The 24,119-nt window shown below is 41.1% G+C and overlaps 1 protein-coding gene across 1 annotated transcript; it reads left to right on the plus strand.

Moving 5' to 3' along the window:
- The first annotated feature begins 268 nt into the window (after nucleotides 1–268).
- Nucleotides 269–8,965, plus strand: LOC134206029 (uncharacterized). The gene is made up of 5 exons (XM_062681713.1): nucleotides 269–395; nucleotides 7,895–8,080; nucleotides 8,153–8,256; nucleotides 8,317–8,428; nucleotides 8,490–8,965. The coding sequence occupies exons 1-5, from the start codon at nucleotides 269–271 to the stop codon at nucleotides 8,852–8,854; spliced, it is 894 nt and encodes a 297-aa protein (XP_062537697.1). The 3' UTR covers nucleotides 8,855–8,965.
- The last annotated feature ends 15,154 nt before the right edge of the window (nucleotides 8,966–24,119 follow it).

The raw sequence follows: 24,119 nt of genomic DNA on the forward strand, positions 1-24,119 counted from the left end.
GGATAGAGGCTTTAGGGGCCTAACTTTTGTTTTGGCGGCTTCTAATGCGCATCTTGGAACACCTCGATCTACAATGCGAAAATAAGCAACGGTACTATAAGCCTGGTCTCCAGGGTCCACAAAGACATGGAGTTGCAGGGAGTCATAGCTATTTGGATCATAATCTGGAAAGTAACGTAACTGGAAAGTAACGAGGAATTGTAACTAGATTTAGTTGTGGAGTCTTCAAAACCCATCGTTGCCAGTTCAAACAATATTTCTCGATGATATGATCATCCCAATTGACGTTCGATCGTCAAATATCCTGGAGAAGTACTCGCCCATGGATAGTGTAGTTGAAAATAATTCCAAGTGGGTAGAAGTAACTCATTACAACCCTAAGGACCTGGCGTTTGGTGGGAACAATTTTACCAGACAGAAGAGGTAGTAGATCTTCTCGAAATTGTGCTGAAAACACAAATACGTCTTTCTCGGTCATCCACATCATTCCCAAAACACGCTCCGTAAGTGTCATTTTTTCCGCAGAAAAATTCTTCGCGGCTCCATGAACGTTCTCACCTACTTTTCGTAGAATTTCCTTGGAATTGAACAAGGTGAACAAGCTGCACCAAATGTAGCCAAATCCAATACATATATTGACGGAGTAGTGCGATGATCGAAGCGATACAAGAATCGCTGTACTTGTCGATCTTCTTCTTTGATGATAATCTGATGAAACATCTGACGAATATCAGCTGATACAGCGTATTGGCGTTGACGGAACTGGCATAACACTGCTAACAGAGGCGTCAGTAGATCCGGTACAAGCAATAGGAGAGAATTTAATGAAACCCAATTTGTTGTGGCTGCAGCATCCCAGACAACGCGTACTCTATCTAACCTCCGAGGATTACGTACCACACCCAATGGTAGATACCAACTTTCCATTTCAGTTCCGGTTCCTTTTGTAGCTTTCTCTCAAGACACTGCAGACGCTTTTCTGCCTAGTGATAATTGTTCAGCATTACGACGTCATCATTAGTCCACGGTAACCCAGCTTCAAATTTGCCGTATGGTGTGCGCCTAGTTGTTTCCTGAAGAATTCTCGCTTAACTTTTCAAAAGGTCCTAAGTAACATTTTTTTCATGAATTAATTTGAGTACTGCAATCAAAAGCTTTCATATTGGTGTGTTGATTGCGCTATTCAAATTAATTCATGAAAAAAATGTTACTTAGGACCTTTTGAAAAGTTAAGCGAGAATTCTCCGAGTCCACTGATCCTCTAGTGATTCCAGAACTGGGCCGCTTACCCCAAGATTATCGATCGTGAAGTAATTTTTGACAAGCTCATGTAATGAAGCATCTTGGGAACACTCGCATACATGGACCATGATATTCGCAGATTCAGTTGAACGCTTCGCTCCACCGAATACAGTCCACCCAAGTCGCGTTTTAGTTGCGATTAATTCTCCAATTCTTCTCTCACGACGAGCCAGTATTAGAATCAAATTGGCATTGTTTGCACCAATCAGAATACGGGGAGCTGCGTCGTGGTAAGTCGCGATCGGAAGACCATGCAAGTACGGAAACTGGTTAGAGAGTTGGTTATAATCCACGCTTTGCCGAGGAAGATCAAGTTTCTTTACATTTCGAACATCGAACATATCGTACTGAGCTTTTCCATTCACGTTCGAGATGCTCAAACTTACTCGCCGCGAAGTAGCTTCTTTTCTTGTTACATTTCCTGTCCATTGGAGACAGAGGGGAACATTTTCGCCTTCAAGGCCTAATTCGTCTGCCAGGCCTTGGTCCAACAACGTGTGACTAGATCCGTCGTCTAAAAATGCGTAGGTCTTGACGATTTTTCTGGCTGCAGGCAATTTTGCTGGAAGAATTTTGAATAATGTTGACCGTAGCGAGCAATGGTGGGTTGAGACTATAGCTGATGGACCTGACGCAACTTCAGATTCCGCAGTGTGGATTAGATGCAACATCCTATGGTGCATTTCCGTGCAACCATTCAACCCACAAGGTTGGTTTATTCGGCATGGCCATTTGCCGTTGCCCACTAAACATCGCCTGAACAACTTCTGTTCCTCCACTAGTTTGCACCTTCCTGTTACGGTCAATTCCTTGAGTTTGTGACACTTACGTATTTTGTGTCCATTTCGATTACATGCCGGGCAAGGTTTCGCTGCAAATCTACTTCCTCGATGACTCGAGGTTAGGTTTGCAATGCTTAAAGATAGACGAAACTAAGGATTTATGATCAGGGAATTTAAGCTGCTCATCTGGGCATATGGCGCCAAGGAAGAAGTGGTGTGTCGTCGTGCTCGAGGATCGGTTCGACTGGGAGCATCGGTCGGATGGCCAGAGTTACGGAGCTCTACGGAACAGAATGGTAGAGACAATACAAAGAAAAAATTTGACGAAAGCCGTCTAAGACGAGTTAAGTACTCTCCAATTAACTCGTCTTAGACGGTTGAATACATTCCACTAAAAGACGGGAGATAAAAAAATAAAAGTATTAGATTTTGATGTCCGAAGCAAAAAGTAAACTATGAATGGCATCACGATCCCCAGAAACGCCTAAAATTTTGAGCCTCATTTTTTGAGCAAAACCAAACTACGTGATCGATGTCATCGTAATCGGTTCCGCACCTACTTAATTTGATACCGACAAGGTCAATTCTGCCTCCACTTATATCCCCACCTCAGAACGACGCTAGCTCGGAAATTTCAGAAATTTTGAAAAATAGCCGACATCCATATTCGTTGTGTCCAATTCCTTCGCCAACTTTAAAGAGCACTCTGACAAACTGATGTGAAAAACTCGTTGTTCAAGATTTGTCTATCGTAAACCTCATCTTCACGTACGCCCGCCTTTGCAAGCGAGTCCGCCCTCTAATTGCCTAGATTGAGCAGTGAGATAGGACCCAAACAAAGGTAATCTTGAATGATCTTTCGACCAAAGCACGCATCTGCTCTTTTATGTGCCTCGGTAGAAGTTTTTTTTTTTGAAGCATGAGTTCTAATGGATCATTGCTGATGAAAGATTACAGACTTGAGGAACTGAATGTATTAATTTGATGTGATGTCCATAAAAAGAGAATTTTCGCCAGATGCTACCAAGTTTTCTTGAAAATGAGGAAACCTGGTTTATTGAAAAACTCTTTTGTGATAGCAGCGGTTATCGCTCTCTTTACATTGTGATCAACCGTAGGTTCAAAAACAGTTAAGAACTGTTATATAAAACAAGATATTGGAGCTGTCTCCAGTCCAGGCATTTTCGTGAAACTTATGCCCGTATTCAACAAAATTTAACAATAATGAACCACATTCCATGAAGCTACGTTAGCCCTGAAAGCAGAAGTTTCCGGATTATCTACACAGATCTACACTAGATGTTAAGGCGGTTGTTGGGCTGAAATTTCCAACAAGAACTAAGATAGGAGAGTGTCATGAAGAAGTGACAATCTTCAAACACACGACAACTTCGAACGCACACAAACTGCGCTAACACAACGTTCCCAATCTCAGCAACACTGCCAAATCAGAACCGCCGCCGCCAAACTATCGTCAGCGTCCATTTGTAGGCCCCTTGTTATTGGCCTTCGGCAAATATTTCCTATAATATTACTAACCAACCGAACCGTACAACCGAAACCAATCGCAGTCGTTTGCCTGGCGGTGCGGTGGTCAAGTGGTGCACGCGGCTGGGTGGCATCTGATATATCTAATCTAATGTGAATGCGAGGGTGGCTTTTTATCTCGCTCCCGCACCGCCCGAGCCCAACGTGCATCATCTTCTATGCACGAGCTCGGAGCTCCGAAATTTCAGCGCTTCGGACTGCGGTCAGGCAATAGCGAGCGCAGCCAAGCTGGCCAGCCTTTACCATCCAACAACCATCAAACAGGCCACCAACTCAGTCATATTATATTAATTTAATTAAATGACCAACAACAGGGAATTCCGTAACAGATTTCTCTGGGAGCAAATATTTGTGCTCGTATTATGAAATTGATGCAGATCTATGTGAGTTTGTATTTGGCAGTCGGTCGGGTGGCACACACACGGGATATGTGTAGCCTGCAAAGAAGCCTTTGCCTTGGTTGTGGAGGGATGGCATCGAAAAGGATCACTTAAGAACCGCGTAATCCGTTTTTAAGGATGATTTTCGAATTCAAAACGTCTTATCTAGTGTCTCATGAATGCTTGAAAGAATCGTGAAAAGTCCACCCGAACTTACGACAGAGCAAAATTAGGATCTACGTGGTTCATGAACGAAGGCCTCTGCTTCGCTGGCCACTAACTAACGATTATCGTCGGCTGACCGAGTTTTTCGATGATTGGATTAGAGATTAGGCCTGCCTGTTCGCTTTGGTTGATTAATTAGCGAAACTGTTTGCCATGATGTTTGGAAGCTCCGTGCTGGAGTACACAATTGTAGTGGTTAATTTTCCCACGCCACATCACAGCGTCACTAATTTAGCTCGCGAAAATGCGAAACTTCTCCGCGATGCCTAATGAAATGAAATATTGGTGGGGACAGGCATCGAAATCCATCAACATCATACATTCGGAGGGCTGCACCGATTCGTCGGGCATGGGAGTGAACCGCCTTAAAATAAAATGTCTGTTCTCAAATATTTGCCGGGAACAAATGAAATAAAATATTGAAATTTAATATGAGATGAGATCCGCTTGGGATGGGCTTGCCTTTTTGTTTTCGGCATTTGCTTTCGTTTTGTTTCAGCTCCGAATGGGCCGAACGATGGTCGCTTCTAGGGAATGATGATGGAGGCTGATCGACTGCGGGATGGATGGTTAAAAAATGCGATGAGAACGAGAAAAAATAAGTGAAGCCTGATGATATGTTGCGGTATGAACGATCAGATCAATTTCCAGGATAGCCGCGGTGCTCAAAAATATGGATTTCTTAGACGTATACGCAGAAAAAGCTCATTTGGTGAAGGATTAGTGCATGTCAACGTATTCTTTAAGCAATAGTAGAAATTTAGACAGAATTTAAATCATTATATGTGTAGTTGCTGGAATACAAGCAAATTACATAGGGGAATCGCGATCCGCTGAACTAACTGAAGCAAAATTTGATAAAGTTGATCAAAACAGATTTTCCAAATGAAGCCTAGTCTTACCTAAGGTAATTTCCTGAAGATATTATTGGCATTCTAAAAACTTCACTAATGAAGTCTAGAGCACGGAAACTTTGTTCAGGATCGATTAGGTTTTATAGGGGAAACTGGACACACATGATCCGCACTTTTTGTTTAGGATATTTCTCAATGTAACATGCACAGATTTGCACGCTTCTTGATGGACTTGATAAAGAATTTAATTAGCTATTCAAAAACGTCATTGGATGCAATTATTTGTTCATGAAAGTTACCAAAAAATCGATTTTGCCGAAAGATAGAAAATTTGGCATTTTCAAAACGTGCGGAAGATTCGATTCCCATATAGGGGGAAATTGAGTGGCAGTGGTCATATCACGGCAACCATGATGTTTCCAAGAGGATCTCTCTTTGTGATTAATACAGTTTTGATATCAAAAATGGTTGGTCGATACATAAATATATCTTTGAAATTTTAGAATCTAATTATTCTATTAAATCTCTGAAAATTGGCTACACTGCAAATGCCATGGCCAATGCTAAATATCCCTGAGTACCTGTTTTGGGACCAATAAAAAAGACTGTTATACCGCCATCGGGGTGTCAATGTGTCTGGGGGGTGAGAATGGGTCATCGTTCTCACCGGCAGTCTAGAGGTAGTAGAGCAAAATCGTTCAAAAAGGTCTCTTATATTTTGGTCTTCTTGCCCTCAGATGCATTCAATCTATTCTACAAGCATTCTAAGTAGCTGAAACAGTGACCCATTCTCATCCCTATTTGACCCATTGTCACTCCCGACGACGGTACATCGATATTGCCAGACTACTACCAATACCACAACCGTGATCATACCAGGATTGTGACTTCATACATCAATATGGTACTGTCACGCATCATTTTAACTGATTTTAAGCACTGTGATTTGTTGAGTATTTTCAAAGCTTAATTTACACTCTTTTTCATTGAAAATAATGTTAAAATGAATTTAATAAAACTAATCAAAACTACACGCAAAAAAAACGTTCATAAATTCGTGAACTAACAAGTTCACGGTGTATTTTTTCGTGAACAACAGCCACGGATTCGGGAACAAAGTCACGTTTTCTGGAACGTTCTGGAAAACGTGACTGGTGTTCCCGAATCCATGAATTAAATCACGGCTATCCGAACGGAACCTTGTTGAGCTTCGGAACGAAATTATTTTGGACTTTCTACTTTCATACGGATTCCTTTTAGACTTTCGAAAGGAATACTTGTGGAATTCCGAGTGGAGCAGTGCAATTCAACATCGCGCATATTAATCACCCATCATGTTTGCACTGCTTGCACTCGTGAGGAAGATGGGATTGACTGGCTGCGAATGTGTATACTCACGATGACTGACAGCATCTGTCATTTGACACTTGCATGCTAGGCCTGTTCATGATAATAGGCCTGTCCAATGCCTCCTCTGTTCTAAAAAAAATGCTATCACCCTTTACTTCAGCATGAAAAAAAATTAACACCTACGACATATTTATGTATCATTCGGTTACTCTCTCATCATGCTACAAAAACAATTTCCAGTAAACAATCATTCCCGGCACACCATAACACACCTAAATATGGGAGACCACTCTCAAGGAACTTCGGTGCAGTGGGCGTCTTGACTCCCAATTTTACTCGCAACTCGTGAAGTAACATTTCACTTGTACCTCAAATCACTACCACTACTTCTTCTTTTTTTTCGAACACACGCCCAATCAACTGTGCATTCACAGTTGTCAAACAACCAGTAACAAAAACCAGATACCGCAACTAAAAAAACGATAAACAGCTCCAAATCATGGCCGAATATCTATTCTCAGTTAAATCAAACCTCTCGTGTACCTGTGACCTTTCGGATCCACAACACCAAACTACTTGTAGGCCATCGACCATCGCTGAGCAAGAGGCTCTTGGATGAACTGTGATCACTCTGATCCACAACAACACCGTTCTTTTTGCGGGCGTCCCACCAAAGCAGAGGAAGAAACACTTGAAAGCGGGCGTCCCACCACACAGAGTTGTCAACATTTCGATCCACCATAACACCGTTCTTTTTGCGGGCGTCCCACCATCGTAGAGGAAGAATCACTTGAATGCGGGCGTCCCACCACGCAGAATTGTGATCATTCCGATCCACAATAACACCATTCTTCTTGCGGGCGTCTCACCAACGCAGAGGAAGAAACACTTGAATGCGACCGTCCCACCATGCAAAATTGCGAACATTTCGATCCACAGTAACACCGTTCTTCTTGCGGGCGTTCCACCATCGTAGAGGAAGAAACACTTGAATGTGCGTCCCACTACGCAGAATTGTAATTCTTCCAATCCACAATAACACCATACTTCTTGCGGGCGTCCAACCAACGCAGAGGAAGAAACAGAAGAAACACTTGAATTTGAACATTCACCACGCAGAATTGTGATTCATCTACGGCTACACCAATCAAACTCTGTTACGTTTAAGTTTGTTAGCCACGATAAGTTTGAGAACCTGCGTAAGTACAAACGAAAATACTGCAATTAGGATGCGGAGAACGCATCAACCGTCACTTCGAATGCACAGCAAGCCGACCCTGGTGAAAAGCCCTTTCGTAAAGCGGCGCGCCAAATGTCAAAACAAAACAAACGCACACCACCAAACACAGCATCAGCAGCAGTAGGAGAGAAATATAATCTTTTTCCGGTTTCATTGTGTCAGCCTCGAAGGTGGCAAAAACCGTAAGTTAGCCAGTGCCGCACCATTAAACAGTTGTGCAAGTCTGCCAGTTCTGCGATTTTGAAGTGCTCGTGAGGTTCCGTTGTCGTACGAACAGACGAAGAACCATATCCAGCCCAAGACGGGTTCACTTGTTAAAAAGCGGGGTAAAACCTACGGCACGAGTACCATCGGATCTCGTTAAGAGGGACTGGAAATCGGACATTGGGCACGTGAGAGGTACGGAACGTGAGGTAAGATGGCAGGAGGCAAACTAAACGGTTTGATCTTAACCACTTTTCCCCGAATCAGGTGACACAGCACGTGAATTCCCGAAATTTGCCGGAGAAAGTCGCCAAAAGGGCAATTGGAAACGTCGGCGTTCGGCGAGAACACTGAAGCTCAACGAACATAAGGTAAATTCCTATTTCTCGTCGGAATCGACAAAAAAGTAACCTCTCGATAAATCGCCGTAGCTGGCATACGAAAAACGAGACCAAGACGCATCGCATAACAGTGGACTGCTACAAGCATCGAAGGCCACTTGCGGAGCGGAATCTAGGCAGCACAAAACACCCCACTTATTGGGTAAGTTTCTCAGGCATTTAGGGAGAAGGAAATCATTTTGATAGTGGACCTACATCCATAGGGTTTTTATGCCGGATTTCGTTTTTCGTGCCGGATCAAATTCGTCCGACGTCGGTGCGCGATCGTTGCTGTTTGGCTGGAGGAAAGGAGCGTGCTAGCCTTGGCGAGGGCATCGTAGCTATCGGTGGGGACCAGCTTCGAAACCGTCGAGTGGTGTGCACTGGTGCAAGTTTGGTGGCTGTGGTGTGCGGAGACATCGTCATCTTCGACGAGAGTATCGACTGCCTCGGAGGGACCCCATCCAGCAACCCGGTCGTACTGGATGGCCAGAGGGGTCTCCAGCAGAGGAGTATCGTCGGTGCGAACATCGGGAGCGGCATGCAAGATTCGCGGCGGCGAGATGATCGCAGCACAGGCGAAACGTAGGGGGACGCCCCGTTAGGTGGTACCGTGAGTACTGAACAAATTAATTTGTAAGATGGAAGAAGTAGAGAAGGAGAAGTAAGACGAAGAGAGTAGGGATGAGAATGTAGTGAGAGGAAGATTAGGGCAAATGCCCCAAATATATGTATTAATTTGAGATTTGTGGCTTTATTTGTCTTGTTGGTGCTGTAGCCCTCCAGTTTTGTTTGCTTTGTGTCCGCGTTGGTAGTTTTGCTCTATCCGCTACCGGAAACTCGCAATAACTCTTCTTATTGAATTCTATCGCTCCCCAAGACAACGCATGCGAAAACTATTCTTCTTTTTTATGGTTTTGTCTTTTATTCTTCTTCCTATAACAGTTGACCAACTTTTCATAGCGCTATAAGTGTTTTCAATTCACGAAAGTGTAATTTATGTTTCGCAATGGTTTTCATATCGGAATAAAACATATTCATAACTATATAATATCAGGAATTACGACTATGTTGGAATACTCTTCAAAGATGATTGATGCATCTGATAGTTCGTGGTGGTAGCGTTTGCCTGAATGCAGATGACGTTACGTTTTCTCTTCACAAGTCCCATCTAAAATTGCACCTTAAATTTTCCAAAAGATAGTTGAAAAACATTCAAAAAGTACCCCGATCTTTCGAAACTTAACCAACCTCGTAGCCGACACTAGCCATCAAAAAGTAGAAAATTTCTGTCACACATTCCATTGCATCCATTGCACTTAGATTCAACGGTACGAATACGTGTACTCGATAATTCAAACTACAATACTCAATACTACTCAAACTCCATACTACAATAAAAAAAAACTCTTGAACATTATAACATTTAGTTTTCAAAATAAACTTGTTTTGAAACCAAAACTTAGAAGTTGGGTATTATCGGAGTTGGATCGGATCTATGCAAATGTTTCTCTTAACAAATTAAAAGAGACTTTGGCAAACAAGCATATCTGTTTGCGTTCCAACAAAAACGATACAAACCTACTTCATTCAATCAATTTGTGCATCATTACCCATCAGCCGACCAAAACAAACTAAGATAGTAAAAGCGTCCCGCAAGAATAACTCTGTTTGACATGGTAATAAAGAGTGTTTACAAAAAAACTTAAACATAATCGTCACAAAGCTTCAATGCTTCAAAGTGCTTCGAAGGCGAGACATACGGACAATGCCATCCATGTCACATCCTTACAAACAATTTAAGCTGAGTTAGCTAGTTGTTTAGCTGAGGAAGGCTATTTTTAATTGAATAAGTGCTCTATCCCCAGTCACCAATATGCAACTATCCCCAGTCACCGAATGCAACGTATACAATTCATATGGTGAAAATGATGCAAAACGAACAAATGTATAAACAGTGCCATCTGTAAGTTGCGCAAAAACCGGTGTTGAACTTAGTCTGTAGATTAAAAAAACACCTTAATAAAGACTAAAAAAAAAAAAGTTGCGCGAAATCGTTGATACTAGGCCTGTCCAATGCTACACAGGAGCTATCGGGGCTCTTTTGGACTTCCCAGCGGATTTTCAGTTAGAAAATTGCATACATATTTTCACTTGTCATAAGACGAGATAGTATTATGAATTATCCCATTTAATTCCACCGCTTGATTATATCCTTCAAATAATTTCAAGAATACGTATTTCGACCTCAACAGCAACCTTAATTGTCTTCAGTATCTCGTGTTTGACTCGACTACGTTTTAAACCGATTTTTTTTATTATTGGAACCTCGTTATTCTACGTTGTCAAAAGTGCATGGTTTTTAAATAATTTTCTAATTCCTGTATTTTCTAAACTCTACAAAAGCAAATACAGACATTTTGCTGAGATTGAAACAGACTTATAAAAATTGTATCTGGCATCCCTGGGTCGTACTTCAGCTGTGCTGACTGTTGATGTCTGTTTTGGTAGAATAATATTCCATCTCGTTTGCGATTCTGCAGGAAGAGCGTCGTTTGAGTTTAAGTGCAGAATTGCATAGTTTTGCTCAGTCCACGAAAAATGATTACGCTCCAAAAGTAATCAAAACTCAATCGGAGCGTAATTTTTTGTTCACATACCTATGGATCTATTAACCATTATTTTAAGCATAGAAGGCTGCCCTTTTGGCAAGGACACAGTACGGATCTACAAGAACAGCGTCGTAGGTTACCACCGCCGAAACGACTAGTAGGTCCTCCCATAATATGGTTACGAGCAGATGAAACACCCAGGGGCCTTGCGCCTTATTTATTGCAGGCCTCCGCAAAATGCCCTTCCTCTTTGCAACGTCGACATCGTCGACGCGGAGATAAGATCCTCTGCCACCGAGCTTCATCCAGCTGCTTACACTGCAGAGATGCTTTGGTGCCCAGAGACCTCTCTTCTAAGCGCTCAATCAGGAGTTCTTGGGCCTGTCTTTTGTCGGATGGGAGTTTCACGCTGACTTGTGTTCCATGCTTCAGCACTAAGAGCAGTTCGTCTACCCTGCTGAATCTAACTCTAGATTTGATAATAGAGCCCAGCGTTAGCGTTAGCGTTAGCGTTAGCGTTGTTACGATATACTTCGTAGATTGGACACTAGTGATACTCATGTTTTTCTTTTGAAATCCCTATGTAGAATGCTATCAGAAATCAAGAAGGGGAGGGATTCTTGATTTCAGTCTAACACAAAAATAACAAAAGCATGAGGATCACTACTCCCGGCCACGCCCATCTTTACCGTAACTAGGGATATGGAAGGAAATGTTGATGTAGAACTTACTTAGTGAGAGGCCCCCGACTTGGCGACGCCCTCATAAGTTCTACGGAGTTGGTGTTTGGGTAGGGTAAGATAGGTCAAGGATGTTTGCCTCAAGCTGGCAATTCGACCCATATCATATGTTGTTTATATGTTTCTAATTTAAACTCTTGCCAGCCGGCTGTCGAAAGAGTATATACTTATATCTATTCTATTTATTGTTTGTTCTTTAAACGTTCTTGATTTATCAAGCCAATAGAGGCAGCAATATTTAGTTTTAGACTAGGTATTCACTCGCGAAACTCTGACATTCCGACTTGTTTTCTGGGGATAATTATTAAAATATAATTATTAAATTTTGGGAAAAACTTTTTAATCATTAGGCAAAACGATCCCCTTAGGGTAATCGAACATGAAGAAAAACATCGTGCAATAAGTTGATAATTATACTAAACCTTTTTACTCACTTTTGTATGACGCAATTTCCTTGATTTACGATTTGTATGTTATGTGTTTTTTAGTTTTCAACCGATTCTCCTATTTTTTGGTAGTTTGGTAAAACTCGCCGATACTTTTTTCAAAAAACTTACGTTGTCTGTGCTCTGGGGTCAAATTGACCCCAAATTGAAATTGCTATAACTTTTTTAATGTTTGGTCAATTTTGGATTTTTGGGGCTGTTTCGAAAGATAATTTAATCATCTTTCAGGTCGTTACCAAAGATTGACTATAGGTGGGCGGGTACATCGCGGGGAGGGTTTTTTGTGAAAAAGGGTACAAAACAGTGATTTTTTTGCTTATTTTACTTATATCGGAAAATCCTACCCATTTTAAACTGCACTTTTTCAAAAAAGTACAGGAAGGCGTGTGCTTTGATATTAGGCATTGATTAGTTTAGAGCTTGGTCGCTAGGTAGCGGTATATTTGAATTCATTATTTCAGACTACTCAAGTAATTCCGATATGTATATGGAATTTTCCTCATTGTAAATATTCTTGTTAAACAAATTTGAAATTTGTAAAGATGACGTCTGACGACAAAGTTCATCTGGTAGGAATGAACTGTCATGTGACGGAATAAATAATTAGAAAATTTACAAATAGGCTTCGCTAGTGTACTTGCAATATTCTTGCATTTATGAAATATTGCTTAAGCTTGAGATCCCTCATACCTACACCCAAGTTGTATTCGGCAACACTGTTCAGGATGTCTAGCACTACAAAGCGATGCTCAATATAATGAGCACTTCTTCCAATTTTTAAATTTGTGCGATAAGAATATTTACACTGAGAAGAATTCTATATATATATATATATATATATATATATATATATATATATATATATATATATATATATATATATATATATATATCGGAATATCTTGAGTAGTCTACAATAATGAATTCAAATATACCACCACCTGGCGGCCGAGCTCTAAACTTATCAACGCCTCATGCCAAAGCACATGCCTTCCTGCATAACCTTTTTAAGAAAGGTGCAGTTCAAAACGGGTAGGATTTTCGGATATTAGCAAAATAATCATGAAAAAATACTGTTTTTGTACCCTTGTCCACTAAAACCCCTCCCTGCGATGTACCCGCCCACCAATAGTCAATCTTTGGTAACGACCTGAAAGATGATTAAATTATCTTTCGAAACAGCCCCAAAAATCCAAAATTGGCCAAACATTTAAAAAGTTATAGCAACTTCAATTTGGGGTCAATTTGACCCCAGAGCACAGACAACGTAAGTTTTTTTGAGCACAGACAGAAGGTTAACCTATTTTGCTTTTCGCTTCTGCAATAAAGCCTAGCCTATGGTTAGAAGAACAAATGAACGTATTTAGTGAATAACCAGAATGACAGAAATTGGACAACACAATTACTAAGAATTATACAAAATGTTAGACTCTCCTAAAATGGATTTATACGCAAGATTAGGAATTCAACGAACATTGAGACTAATCTGTGCTATAATATTATGAGGTGCTTTCGGTGTAAATAACATTATAATTTTCAACAACTTTAAAAATGATGACCAAAAATCTAACGTCGCACCTCAAACTAAACACAATCCCCTCGTTGAATCAGATACGTTTCATAGTTAAGAAAATAACTTGAATGTTTTTAGTTAAACTATTTTCAGTTCTCATTGAACAGGACTCTTGTCGATGAAACTAAGCTTTGAAAGAGCTTTTGACGAAACTCAACGATCATATATACAGACAAAAAAGTACTACTAATATAATTTATTGATTCTTGTGTCCACAATCAAAATAAGACAAGATTGAAAAACGCGGAACAAAAATAAAGGAAAGTATGTTAACTATGAAGTCGATTCTGTTTATGCGACACATTAGGGGTATTCACTTAACGTCGTAGGTTGCTGCACATCTGTTTACAGAAATGCTTCATAGGCGATTTGAAATATGTCCCTTGCATTTGCATATAAAAATTTTCAATAATCAGATACGCAAATGTTTACGCCGTTAAGTGAATCCCCCTATTATTCCTAGTTCTACTTTACACACGCTATTCCTACATCTGCAGATAAATTACATCACCGATAAGGGAATAATGAAAGAGCTGATACACGACAATAGCACAAGATATTCAACGATTGGAATAATATAGCAATAATGGAACATCCTCACCAAATTTCCTGGATGATAACGAGTTTCGAGACAACCGAGGCTGAATCATGCAGTGTGGCATCATATGCACCAACAACGTCCAACTGAGGCTCGCACTAATACATATAAACACTCTTATAAGCTTGCATTGCACTGCAAGCTTTTACTCTATATTCACAAGACACTTATTGCACAGTTATTTTGCATTTTTCAAAACGATATTCACCAGAAATTATACGATTTTATTTTTGCGTCGTGGAACAGGCATTCGGAAACTTCAAATGTTGCCTGTCTTTTTTTTCATTTGACTCAAAATTGAGTTTTGGCCCATAGTACAGTCACAGATAACAGATATTGAGGCTGATATCCCATACGTGTGTAAACATCCGCAACCGTTAATTCAAATGTATTTTAAATTGGGACCGCGTTTGGCAATCGATTGGAGATGGCGCAAGGATCATTGTTATTGAAAACGCAGCCCGATTGCGGCTGTCAAATGCATTGGCTGCGTTCGACGATTGTAATTCAGCTGCAATCAGTTGAGTAGATGACAGTAGTGGGCCAACGTATATCAATTCAAAAGTTTACACAGGATTTTCAATAAAATTTGTTCTAGCTTCAATATCTGTTATCTGTGGTACAGTTTTGAGTGAACCACCCACTTTTAGGTAGTTCTTGTTACTATCACTTGTCACATCCCCACACTAATAAATCCACGACGTGGAACTAGCATACAAGCACTGAAATATTTCACACGAACGGCATTTCAGGATATTGTTGCCGTGTTTTTAGACTTTCATTGACAGCAGTGAGAACCGACACAATCCGAACGTCCGAAAACATCCGATCACGAATCACGCCATGTTAATAAATAACAAAATGGAAAATCGATAAATTTCTTCCTATTTCAACTTCTTTGATCCCAATCCCCCGCTTGCAGCACTTTGGTTATTATTGGATGCATCAATTTAACTACACATATCAATTTAAAAACGTTAAAATACACTCGAAAATACTAAAAGTTTTAGAGCGCAAACAAAACACATCTATTCCACCGACACTGCGGCACTCTCAATAGAGCCTCATAATAGCCACTCATAATAGAGCCCAGCAGCCCTAAAAAGGCAGAATAGAGCTGCCACTTTGGCTTCGTTGTCGGCTAGAGCGTCCCGAATACTGCCAGGGATCCTATAGAGTTCCCTTTGATACTCGAATTTGGGACATCTGCAGATGCTGTTCCTGACTTCACAAAGGTAACAAGGAAACCATAAAGGGCCCCCACCAAAATTGTGAGAGTTCATAATCTCGAGACGATTGTCTATTATTTCTGCGACGCCAGTTCACTCCAAGGACCGGTAGTGCCTCTAATCTTCTTTAACGGTAGTGAGTTGTTGCTGCTCCAAATCCGTGCCCAATTCTGGCCGACGACACTTCTTAAACGCTTTTTAACGCCAACCAGCGGGACGGAGCGAGTATAGGGAAGGCCTTCATGTCCAACGCTTACATGAGCATCGGCACCTACATTACCGCTGATGCCAAAGGGATCCTGGCGAATCAGGTATTTGACGTCGTGCCAGCGAGAATTCCTTGGATCCATGGATGTAGGGAGTGTTACTCTGGAGGGCGGCGACGACACTGGCTGAATCTGTGAGGATCGCATTCGGCTTGTTGGCTGGAACCGTAGCGGCGACAAAAATGGCAGCACTAGATGGCTAGACACTGATCCATTTATACCGGGTCCGGGGATTCCAAAAACAGACCCTGCGGCTGGAGACGGATCCGTCGGTGTACCGGATCCCATGGTTCTGGAGCCGTGTTCCTAACAGTTCCAGAGCAGATCTTCTTAATTCGTCAATGTTTTCTCCGCTTTTCAACCGGGTGGCAATGGTGTGGTCTATCCTTGCAGGAGGCATTAGCTAGCATCTCGCTCCATGCCAGTGGACCTGCACCTCTGGTCCCCGGTGCCGGCAACATTTCCTAGGATGCAGTCAGTCTCGTCGAGGAGAGGGATCCTGAATCTCCCTGAAGTGGCAGCCACGAAAGAAGTGGCTCTGCGGCGGCCATCAGAACCCGGTGTTGGAATTGAATAATGCAGACGTCAACGTATGCAGCTTCAGCGGGAGTAGACGGAAGCAGGCGTAAATCTCCTGAATTGAGGTGAACGTGCCCCTGGAGTCGACGTTCTGATTGTCCAACTTTTAGTCTGGTGGTTCTATTGTTGGTACGGTTTTTTTTTTTCTCTACGGTTTGGTACTTACTTCCGCCTGAGTTTTGGTCCTGGTCCTTCCAGGTCTCCTGCTGATCACGACCAAGAGAATGTCGTCGGTACGCTGAAAACCCCGTCCATAGCGAAGAGGAAGAGCGTTGCCGCTAGGACTGACCCTTAGGGAACGCCGGTTTCTTCGGGGAACTCGTCTGATGCTGTGCAGCCAATGCATGCCTTCTTCATACACTTCGAAGTTGGCAAAATATGAGCTGGTGCTACAGGTTGGACGAGAAGCGTGTTGCCGGTGACCGTACCTTCCGTCGGCTTACAATTTCCCCCTGAGTCGGTAGTTGACCATTCTCCCGACGGTTTTGGACGCGAAAGAGCTAGATTGGTCTAAAGTTGGACGTCTTGTTACGCTGCTCTTCGGGATTAGTACAACGAAAATTTTCATCCACTCATTCAAAAGCGTACGGTTTTCCCAAAGATCGTTAACGAGTTTGAACAATCGGAGGCTGAAAAAGGCTGGTTCAACTGATCGGTGCTTTTCCTTGTGGCATTCCAGGGCGTCAGCTCTGAGAGGGTGGTCGGTGCTGAGCTTTCTTAGTGCGCGAAAAGCCTTGCGCCTAGCTTTGACAGCACGCCGTTTCCTCGGTCAACTATCGAAGTGTAAAACGGCCAGGACGACCACTGGACTTCGGGATAGCTCAATGAGCGGCAGCAAGGATCGTGACAGTGAAATCGGTGAAGGGAGGTTGGTCCGCGCAAGCGATCGACATGGTGCGCTCGTACACTTCCCAATCCGCTTCACCATATTTTCAACGGCGTCTCTTGATGTCAACAGGAGGAGAAAAGCTGGTGGAAATCTTTCCAGAGTAGTGATTGCTACCGTACAGATCGATACCGGATTTCTCGCGGTAGGACGGATCTACTTACCGCAATGACTTTAATAAATGTGGCAGAGTGCCCGTTGTAACAGGTGGTGGACCTGCCATTGAGAGTGACGAGGTCACCTTCCTGGAACGCTTCGACTAAAGCAGTCCCTTCATATCACCACCCGAGTAGCACACTTGTCACATATCAATCACTGTGACTTATATGCGACCAAATCCAGTCACATTGGAGTTGCTGCAATCAAACCGATCTGAGCTGTGCTACTAGGGAAGTAGGAACAGGGGGAATAGCGTTCTAGATCAAATTGCTTTTTTTTCTTATCTAACGGCGCAAGGAATGTAAACATTTATGATTTTTTTTTTTTTTTTTTTTTAACTAATTTTATTTGCTAATTATCTAATACATGCATTCATCTCTTAGACTAGGTGTTCGGTGTTTTCTTAACACTATCATCCTTATTTGCTATGTTACGCTTTTAGTTATTATTAATACATTTCAATTGCCTCTGGCAGTTAGAATGTTTCCTCTGGTTAAATTAAACCATGTAGGAATTACAATGTTTTCTACTTAAACTAAACTTAACCTAATTTATACTAAGGGTACAAGGAGCTAATCGTTGCAATAGAAGATTGCAACGATTTTTGTCTAAAATTGGAAATTATTTTGTTGGACATTTGTTGCAATGTCTCAATATTAGAAATTCTATGAAGTTCATTGGTACTATACCACGGAGGCAAATTCAGAATCATTTTCAGAATTTTATTTTGAATCCTCTGAAGTGCCTTCTTTCTAGTCCATATTGGCACAGCATACAACATGGCAGGTCTAAAAATTTGTTTGTAAATCAAAAGTTTGTTCTTAAGACAAAGTTTTGATTTTCTGTTTATAAGTGGATATAGACACTTAATATATTTGTTACATTTGGCTTGAAGGCCTTCAATGTGATTTTTAAAAGTTAATTTTTGATCTAGCAGAAGTCCTAAATATTTAGCTTAGCTAGACCAATTAATTGGAACCCCATCCATAGTGACAATATGTCTGCTAGAAGGTTTCAAATAAGAAGCTCTCGGCTTATGTGGGAAAATTATAAGCTGAGTTTTGGAAGCATTCGGGAAATTTTCCATTTTTGCAAGTAAGTGGAGAAAATATCCAAACTTTTTGCAATCTACTACAAATGACACGAAGGCTTCGCCCTTTGGCTGAAAGGCCCGTGTCATCTGCAAACAAAGATTTTGACACCCTGGTGGTAAATCAGGTAAGTCAGAAGTAAAAATGTTATACAATATGGGCCCCAGTATGCTGCCTTGGGGGACACCAGCCCTTACAGGTAATCTATCAGATTTAGTATTCTGATAGTTTACCTGCAGCGAGCGATCTGATAAATAATTTTGGATCAGTATAATGATGTACAGAGGAAAATTAAAATTCATCAATTTTACAATCAAACCTTCATGCCAAACACTGTCAAATGCTTTCTCTATATCAAGAAGAGCAACTGCAGTCGAATATCCTTCAGATTTGTTGAGCCGAATTAAATTCGTTACACTTAATAACTGATGGGTGGTTGAATGCCCATGGCGAAAACCAAATTGCTCATCAGCAAAAATAGAATTGTCATTAATATGAACCATCATTCTATTTAAAATAATCTTTTCAAACAGTTTGCTTATTGAAGAAAGCAAACTGATTGGGCGATAACTAGAAGCCTCAGCTGGATTTTTGTCCGGCTTCAAAATTGGAACAACTTTGGCGTTTTTCCCTTTATCTGGAAAGTATGCCAATTGAAAACATTTGTTAAATAAATTAACCAAAAAGGATAAAGAGCTCTCAGGAAGTTTTTTGATAAGTATGTAGAAAATACCATCATCACCCGGGGCTTTCATATTTTTAAATTTTCTAGTAATAGATCTCACTTCATCCAAATTGGTTCCCAACGAAGGGTCAAAAACATTCTCTTGATTGAGAATGTCTTCGAAGCTCCGTGTAACCTGATCCTCAATTGGACTAGTGAGACCTAGACTAAAATTATGGGAACTCTCGAACTGCTGGGCAAGTTTTTGAGCCTTTTCGCCATTTGTTAATAAAATTTTATTTCCCTCTTTAAGCGCCGGAATTGGCTTTTGATGCTTTTCAAAAATTTCGTTAATTTCCAAAAGGGTTTCGAACTGGGATCCAACTTCGAGACATTATTCTCAAAGTTGGTATTTCTCAGAATAGCGAAACGTTTTTAATTTCATTTGCAAATCTCGCCAAATAACTTTCAACGCGGGATCGCGAGTTCTTTAGTATTGCCTTCTTCTCACATTTTTAAGACGGATCAGTAGCTGAAGATCGTCGTCAATAATAATGGAGTTGAATTTAACTTCACATTTCGGAATTGCAATGCCTCTGGCTTCGACAATTAAATTTGTCAAAGATACGAGAGCATTATCAATATCACTTTTGGTATCGAGAGGAATATCAACATCAAAATTCCTATCGATATACGTTTCTCTAAATCCCAATCAGCTCTATGATAATTAAAAGTAGAGCTGATTGGATTATAAATATTTCTTGTGAGATTTCAAATGTCACAGGAAGGTGATCAGAAGTCAAAGTCAGCATGAGTTACCAATTGGCCACACAGCTGACTTGAATCCGTTAAAACTAAATCAATTGTAGAAGGATTTCGACTGGAAGAAAAACAAGTTGGTCCATTGGGATATTGAATAGTATAATATCCCGCAGAACAATCTTCAAATAAAATTTTACCATTGGAATTGCTTTGAGCATTATTCCATGAACGGTATTTGGCATTGAAGTCACCAATTACGAAGAATTTTGATTTGTTGCGAGTCAGAATTTGAAGATCAGCTTTCAACAAATTCTTTTGCTGCCCATTGCATTGAAAAGGCAAGTAGGCTGCAATGAAGGAAAATTGTCCAAAATTTGTTTCAACAGAAACTCCCAAGGTTTCAAAAACTTTGGTTTCGAACGAAGAAAATAATTTATGTTTGATACGTCTATTAATGACAATGGCGACCCCACCACAGGCGCTGTCAAGACGATCGTTTCTGTAGATAAAATAGTTTGGATCTCTTTTAATGGAGAGTCCTGGTTTTAAATACGTTTCAGTTATAATGGCAATATGCACATTATGAACTGTTAGGAAGTTGAATAATTCATCTTCCTTACCCTTTAGAGAGCGGGCATTCCAATTTAGAACTTTCACACAATTATTTGGATCCATTGAAACGGAGTCCGATAACAATTTTTTGTGTGTACTTTATACCAACCTGAACAGCTTCAGGAATGGTATTTGCTTTGAACATTGCATCAATCATGTGATGCAATTGTTCAGTTAAAAATCAAAATCGGAAGCAGTCATGCTACCTGAATCAACAACATGACCGTTATTTTCCGTTGGGACATGGGTATAAACCTCATTTTGAGAAGAGAAATTTGGTCTACCAGCAGCGATGTTTGCATACGTAGGTACATTGGAAAAATTGGAATTTACTGAAGTGCTTGCTACCCGTTGACGAGCGGCAAAATTTGTTTGTGAATTGTGGTGGGTATGAATTGCTCGACCGGTAACCGGTTTCGAAATTTGAGCGTTTGAAAAATGTCTACCCGTCGAATCTGGGATCCGATTGGAATTTCCCGTCATCAATTTTGCACGGGAATTCGAAACTTTTTTGCGTGAAGGGCATTCCCAGAAATTGGATTTATGATTGCCCCCACAGTTTGCGCACTTAAATTTATTGAAATCTTCTCTCAGAAGGACATGCATCCTTGGCGTGGGAGGTTCCACCACAAATCATGCATTTAGCAACCATGTGACAATGTTTGGTTCCATGACCCCACTTTTGGCACTTACGGCACTGGGTAGGGTTTTGGAAATTTCACCCAGGCCTGCGGAAATGTTCCCATGTAACACGGACATGAGACATAATACAAGCCTTTTCCAAACTTTTCATATTATTTAGTTCACTTTTGTTAAAATGAACTAAATAAAATTCTTGAGAAATGCCCCTCTGGGAAGTACCAGAATGCGATTTCTTTTTCATCTTAATTACTTGGACTGGTGAAAATCCAAGTAATTGAGAAATTTCAATTTTAATATCATCCAGTGATTTGTCATCACTGGGGAGACCTTTCAAGACGACTTTGAACAATCGCTCAGTTTTGTCGTCGTATGTGAAGAATTTATGGCGCTTCTCAGTTAAATAGTGAAGAAGACATTTGCGATCGTCAAAGGATGCCGGCAAAACGCGGCAGTCACCCTTCCTAGCAATCTGAAATGAAACCTTGATCCCCTGAAGGTTACTCAAAATCTCATTCCGGAAGCCAGAAAACTCGGCAACAGATACCACAATTGGCGGAATCCTTTGCTTTTTCACATGAATCGAATCACCTGGGCTAGAGGTAGATTCGATTTGCTCAATTTCATCATTAATCAAATCGAACTGATTGCTCAGTTCGATTGGAGAAGAATTATTTCCGATATTAGAGTTAGAAGGAATATCTGAATTCTCCAGCTTCCTTCTATTTTTTCCGCGCTTAGGCAGGACGGTCTTGAAACCTTGTTTCTTTGAAGGAAGTGGAGAATTCAGAGACTCCCCCTTCTTCTTGTTTTTATTAATGCTCATGGCTGAGCGTGGAGACGTGACCTTCTAAGAGGTTTTTTCCCAGAACGGTGTCCCTGCAGGATTACCACCGCTTGTCGGAATTTTACTTCCGCAAACGGGTCCAACGTAAAACGAAGGCACGGGTCCTTGCAAAGATCGTAACGGGATCAGTGGGTACAAATAGCGCTAAGAAGCACCGTTGAAATTAAAATAGCTTCGGGTAGTATTAAAAACTTCCTTCCGCAAATAGAGAAAGAACCGCACAGCACGAAAGCACGATGCGGTCTAAAAAAAAACATTTATGATAATAATCGGCACACTCCCGTGCAGCCGAACACCGACAACCGGTAGGTCTCCATCGAGAGTAGAATTATTCGGCTGTCAGCTTTTGCTTTACCCAATATAACAATATACGAAAACACACAACCTTTAACGTGTCTGTCTGAATCTTAATTGAGACCTTACTGGCATCCCGAGCAGCACACGTCAGACAAAACTGGTTGCACCAACTTGATTGTGACTGAATTCGGTCACATATCAGTTACAGTAACCCATGTGGAACATGTGTGCTGCTTGGGATCAGCCTCGCTAACTCATTAAATCGCCTAGTGCTTACCGCACGGAGGCGAATTACACTGCCCGCCAAAGCAGTTGGTTAACAAGGGCTATTCATCATTGTTAAAATAGTAATGGAGACTTCTGGCCAGGAAATCGTTGAATTATCATGCAAGTAACTTTTCAAGTACCTATTTCAGGTTCTGACTAACGCGTGCGTGTATCTGACCTTGAGCGTCTATTCATAGCTGCCTTTTCCACAGAAACTTTTCACAATAACATTAGCGAAATTTAAAAAAAAAAAACCGGATCGGTAGCAAAAAACACAAAATACGAAAAATGCCCAACTCTCACTTCCGAAAAGAAAAGAAAAACTGTATCCGATCACTTCTGAAGTACACTTGTTTTCTTGAACATGACTTCATTGAATTCTGCCCAAATTTATTCAAACACTGATTCCAAAGAAAAAGATAAAATATTACCTGAAACTTTGCAAACACCTCTACTGAAAATTGTAAAATTTTGGTTTTTGCTATGTTGCATAAAACTATCAACATGTTCCCCCCATTCTTCTCAAAAAATGAATACATATTCCTAACTTATTAGCAATTTAAGCTTTTCTGAACGGTAGCCATTGAATTCTTGTATTAATAGGGCTGTTAGGTTTTCTATTTTAATTAGAAATATTGACTCGTATATTCTGTTGGCAAGACTTGTTGGATAAACGTAATTCCGGAAAAGTCATCTTTTTGCCACTCGTTGCATAAATATCAATTAAAATTCTCACTTTTGCATCACCGCACCACACAGACGGGGATATGCCACCACCGCGCCATCGCCGTCTGAGACAAAACATGAGAAACGATAATGTGCGCACGTTCCTTCCGCCGCTATCAAAGCTATATGAATTCGTCATATCCCACACCACACCGCCTCACAACTTGAAAGTCAATCTCGGAGTAGCAGAGTAAGAAGGGGATCCACCACTACCCAGCAGCGGCTCAACAGGGCGGAAATCGTTTTAAAATATAATGGCTCTTCAAAGTGGCGGTGGCGAACGACCGTTGGAGGAAGAATAAAAGACGCCATCTTTTTATCCATTTAACTCTCGAAAACGCTTCGCACGATCCTCGCCTGGTTTAGCGCCCTACACTTGAAGCAGATGAGTAATTTAATTCGTGCTAATACAAATGGAGTTCTGATGTACATTCCCATTTATTCGCTGCCGCCGGTCTCTGAATGAATATAATGTTCCAATTTCCAGACCGGGTGCGATGATCTTTCGACGAATGGCTTTCGTTGCCGCGGTCTCACGTAGTCGACTATCGCAATCAACAGGACAATAAATTTCATTTATATTAATATATTTCCTTTTTCCAGTTCGCCGTACTATTTGCGTTAGATAAGAGAACGGTGTGCTTTCTCGGGGCCTCATAAATGCCGAGAAAAACACGTACTCCGTGAGGCGTCTTAAACGGGCAGTAAATCGTCGTCATATTTAAATGTGCCGCCTCGCTGCTCAGTGGTGTAGCTCACGTGGGTACAGTTGTGAAACTGGAATTGATGATCAATGTCGTAACATACCGCCAGTATTTACCCTAGTGGGAAAGTTGGAAACATTGAATGCTGACTAAAATG

This window comes from Armigeres subalbatus, chromosome 1 (assembly GCF_024139115.2).
Source record: "Armigeres subalbatus isolate Guangzhou_Male chromosome 1, GZ_Asu_2, whole genome shotgun sequence".
NCBI classification, from domain to species: Eukaryota; Metazoa; Arthropoda; class Insecta; order Diptera; family Culicidae; genus Armigeres; species Armigeres subalbatus.

Bases quoted from the DNA above. Each gene is read 5' to 3' on its own strand.
- LOC134206029 (XM_062681713.1), top strand. From the start codon at position 269: ATGATCATCCCAATTGACGTTCGATCGTCAAATATCCTGGAGAAGTAC. The intron at 396-7,894 runs GTGGGAACAATT...ACCATTAAACAG, and splicing joins CCCTAAGGACCTGGCGTTTG to TTGTGCAAGTCTGCCAGTTC. The intron at 8,081-8,152 runs GTACGGAACGTG...TCCCCGAATCAG, and splicing joins GGACATTGGGCACGTGAGAG to GTGACACAGCACGTGAATTC.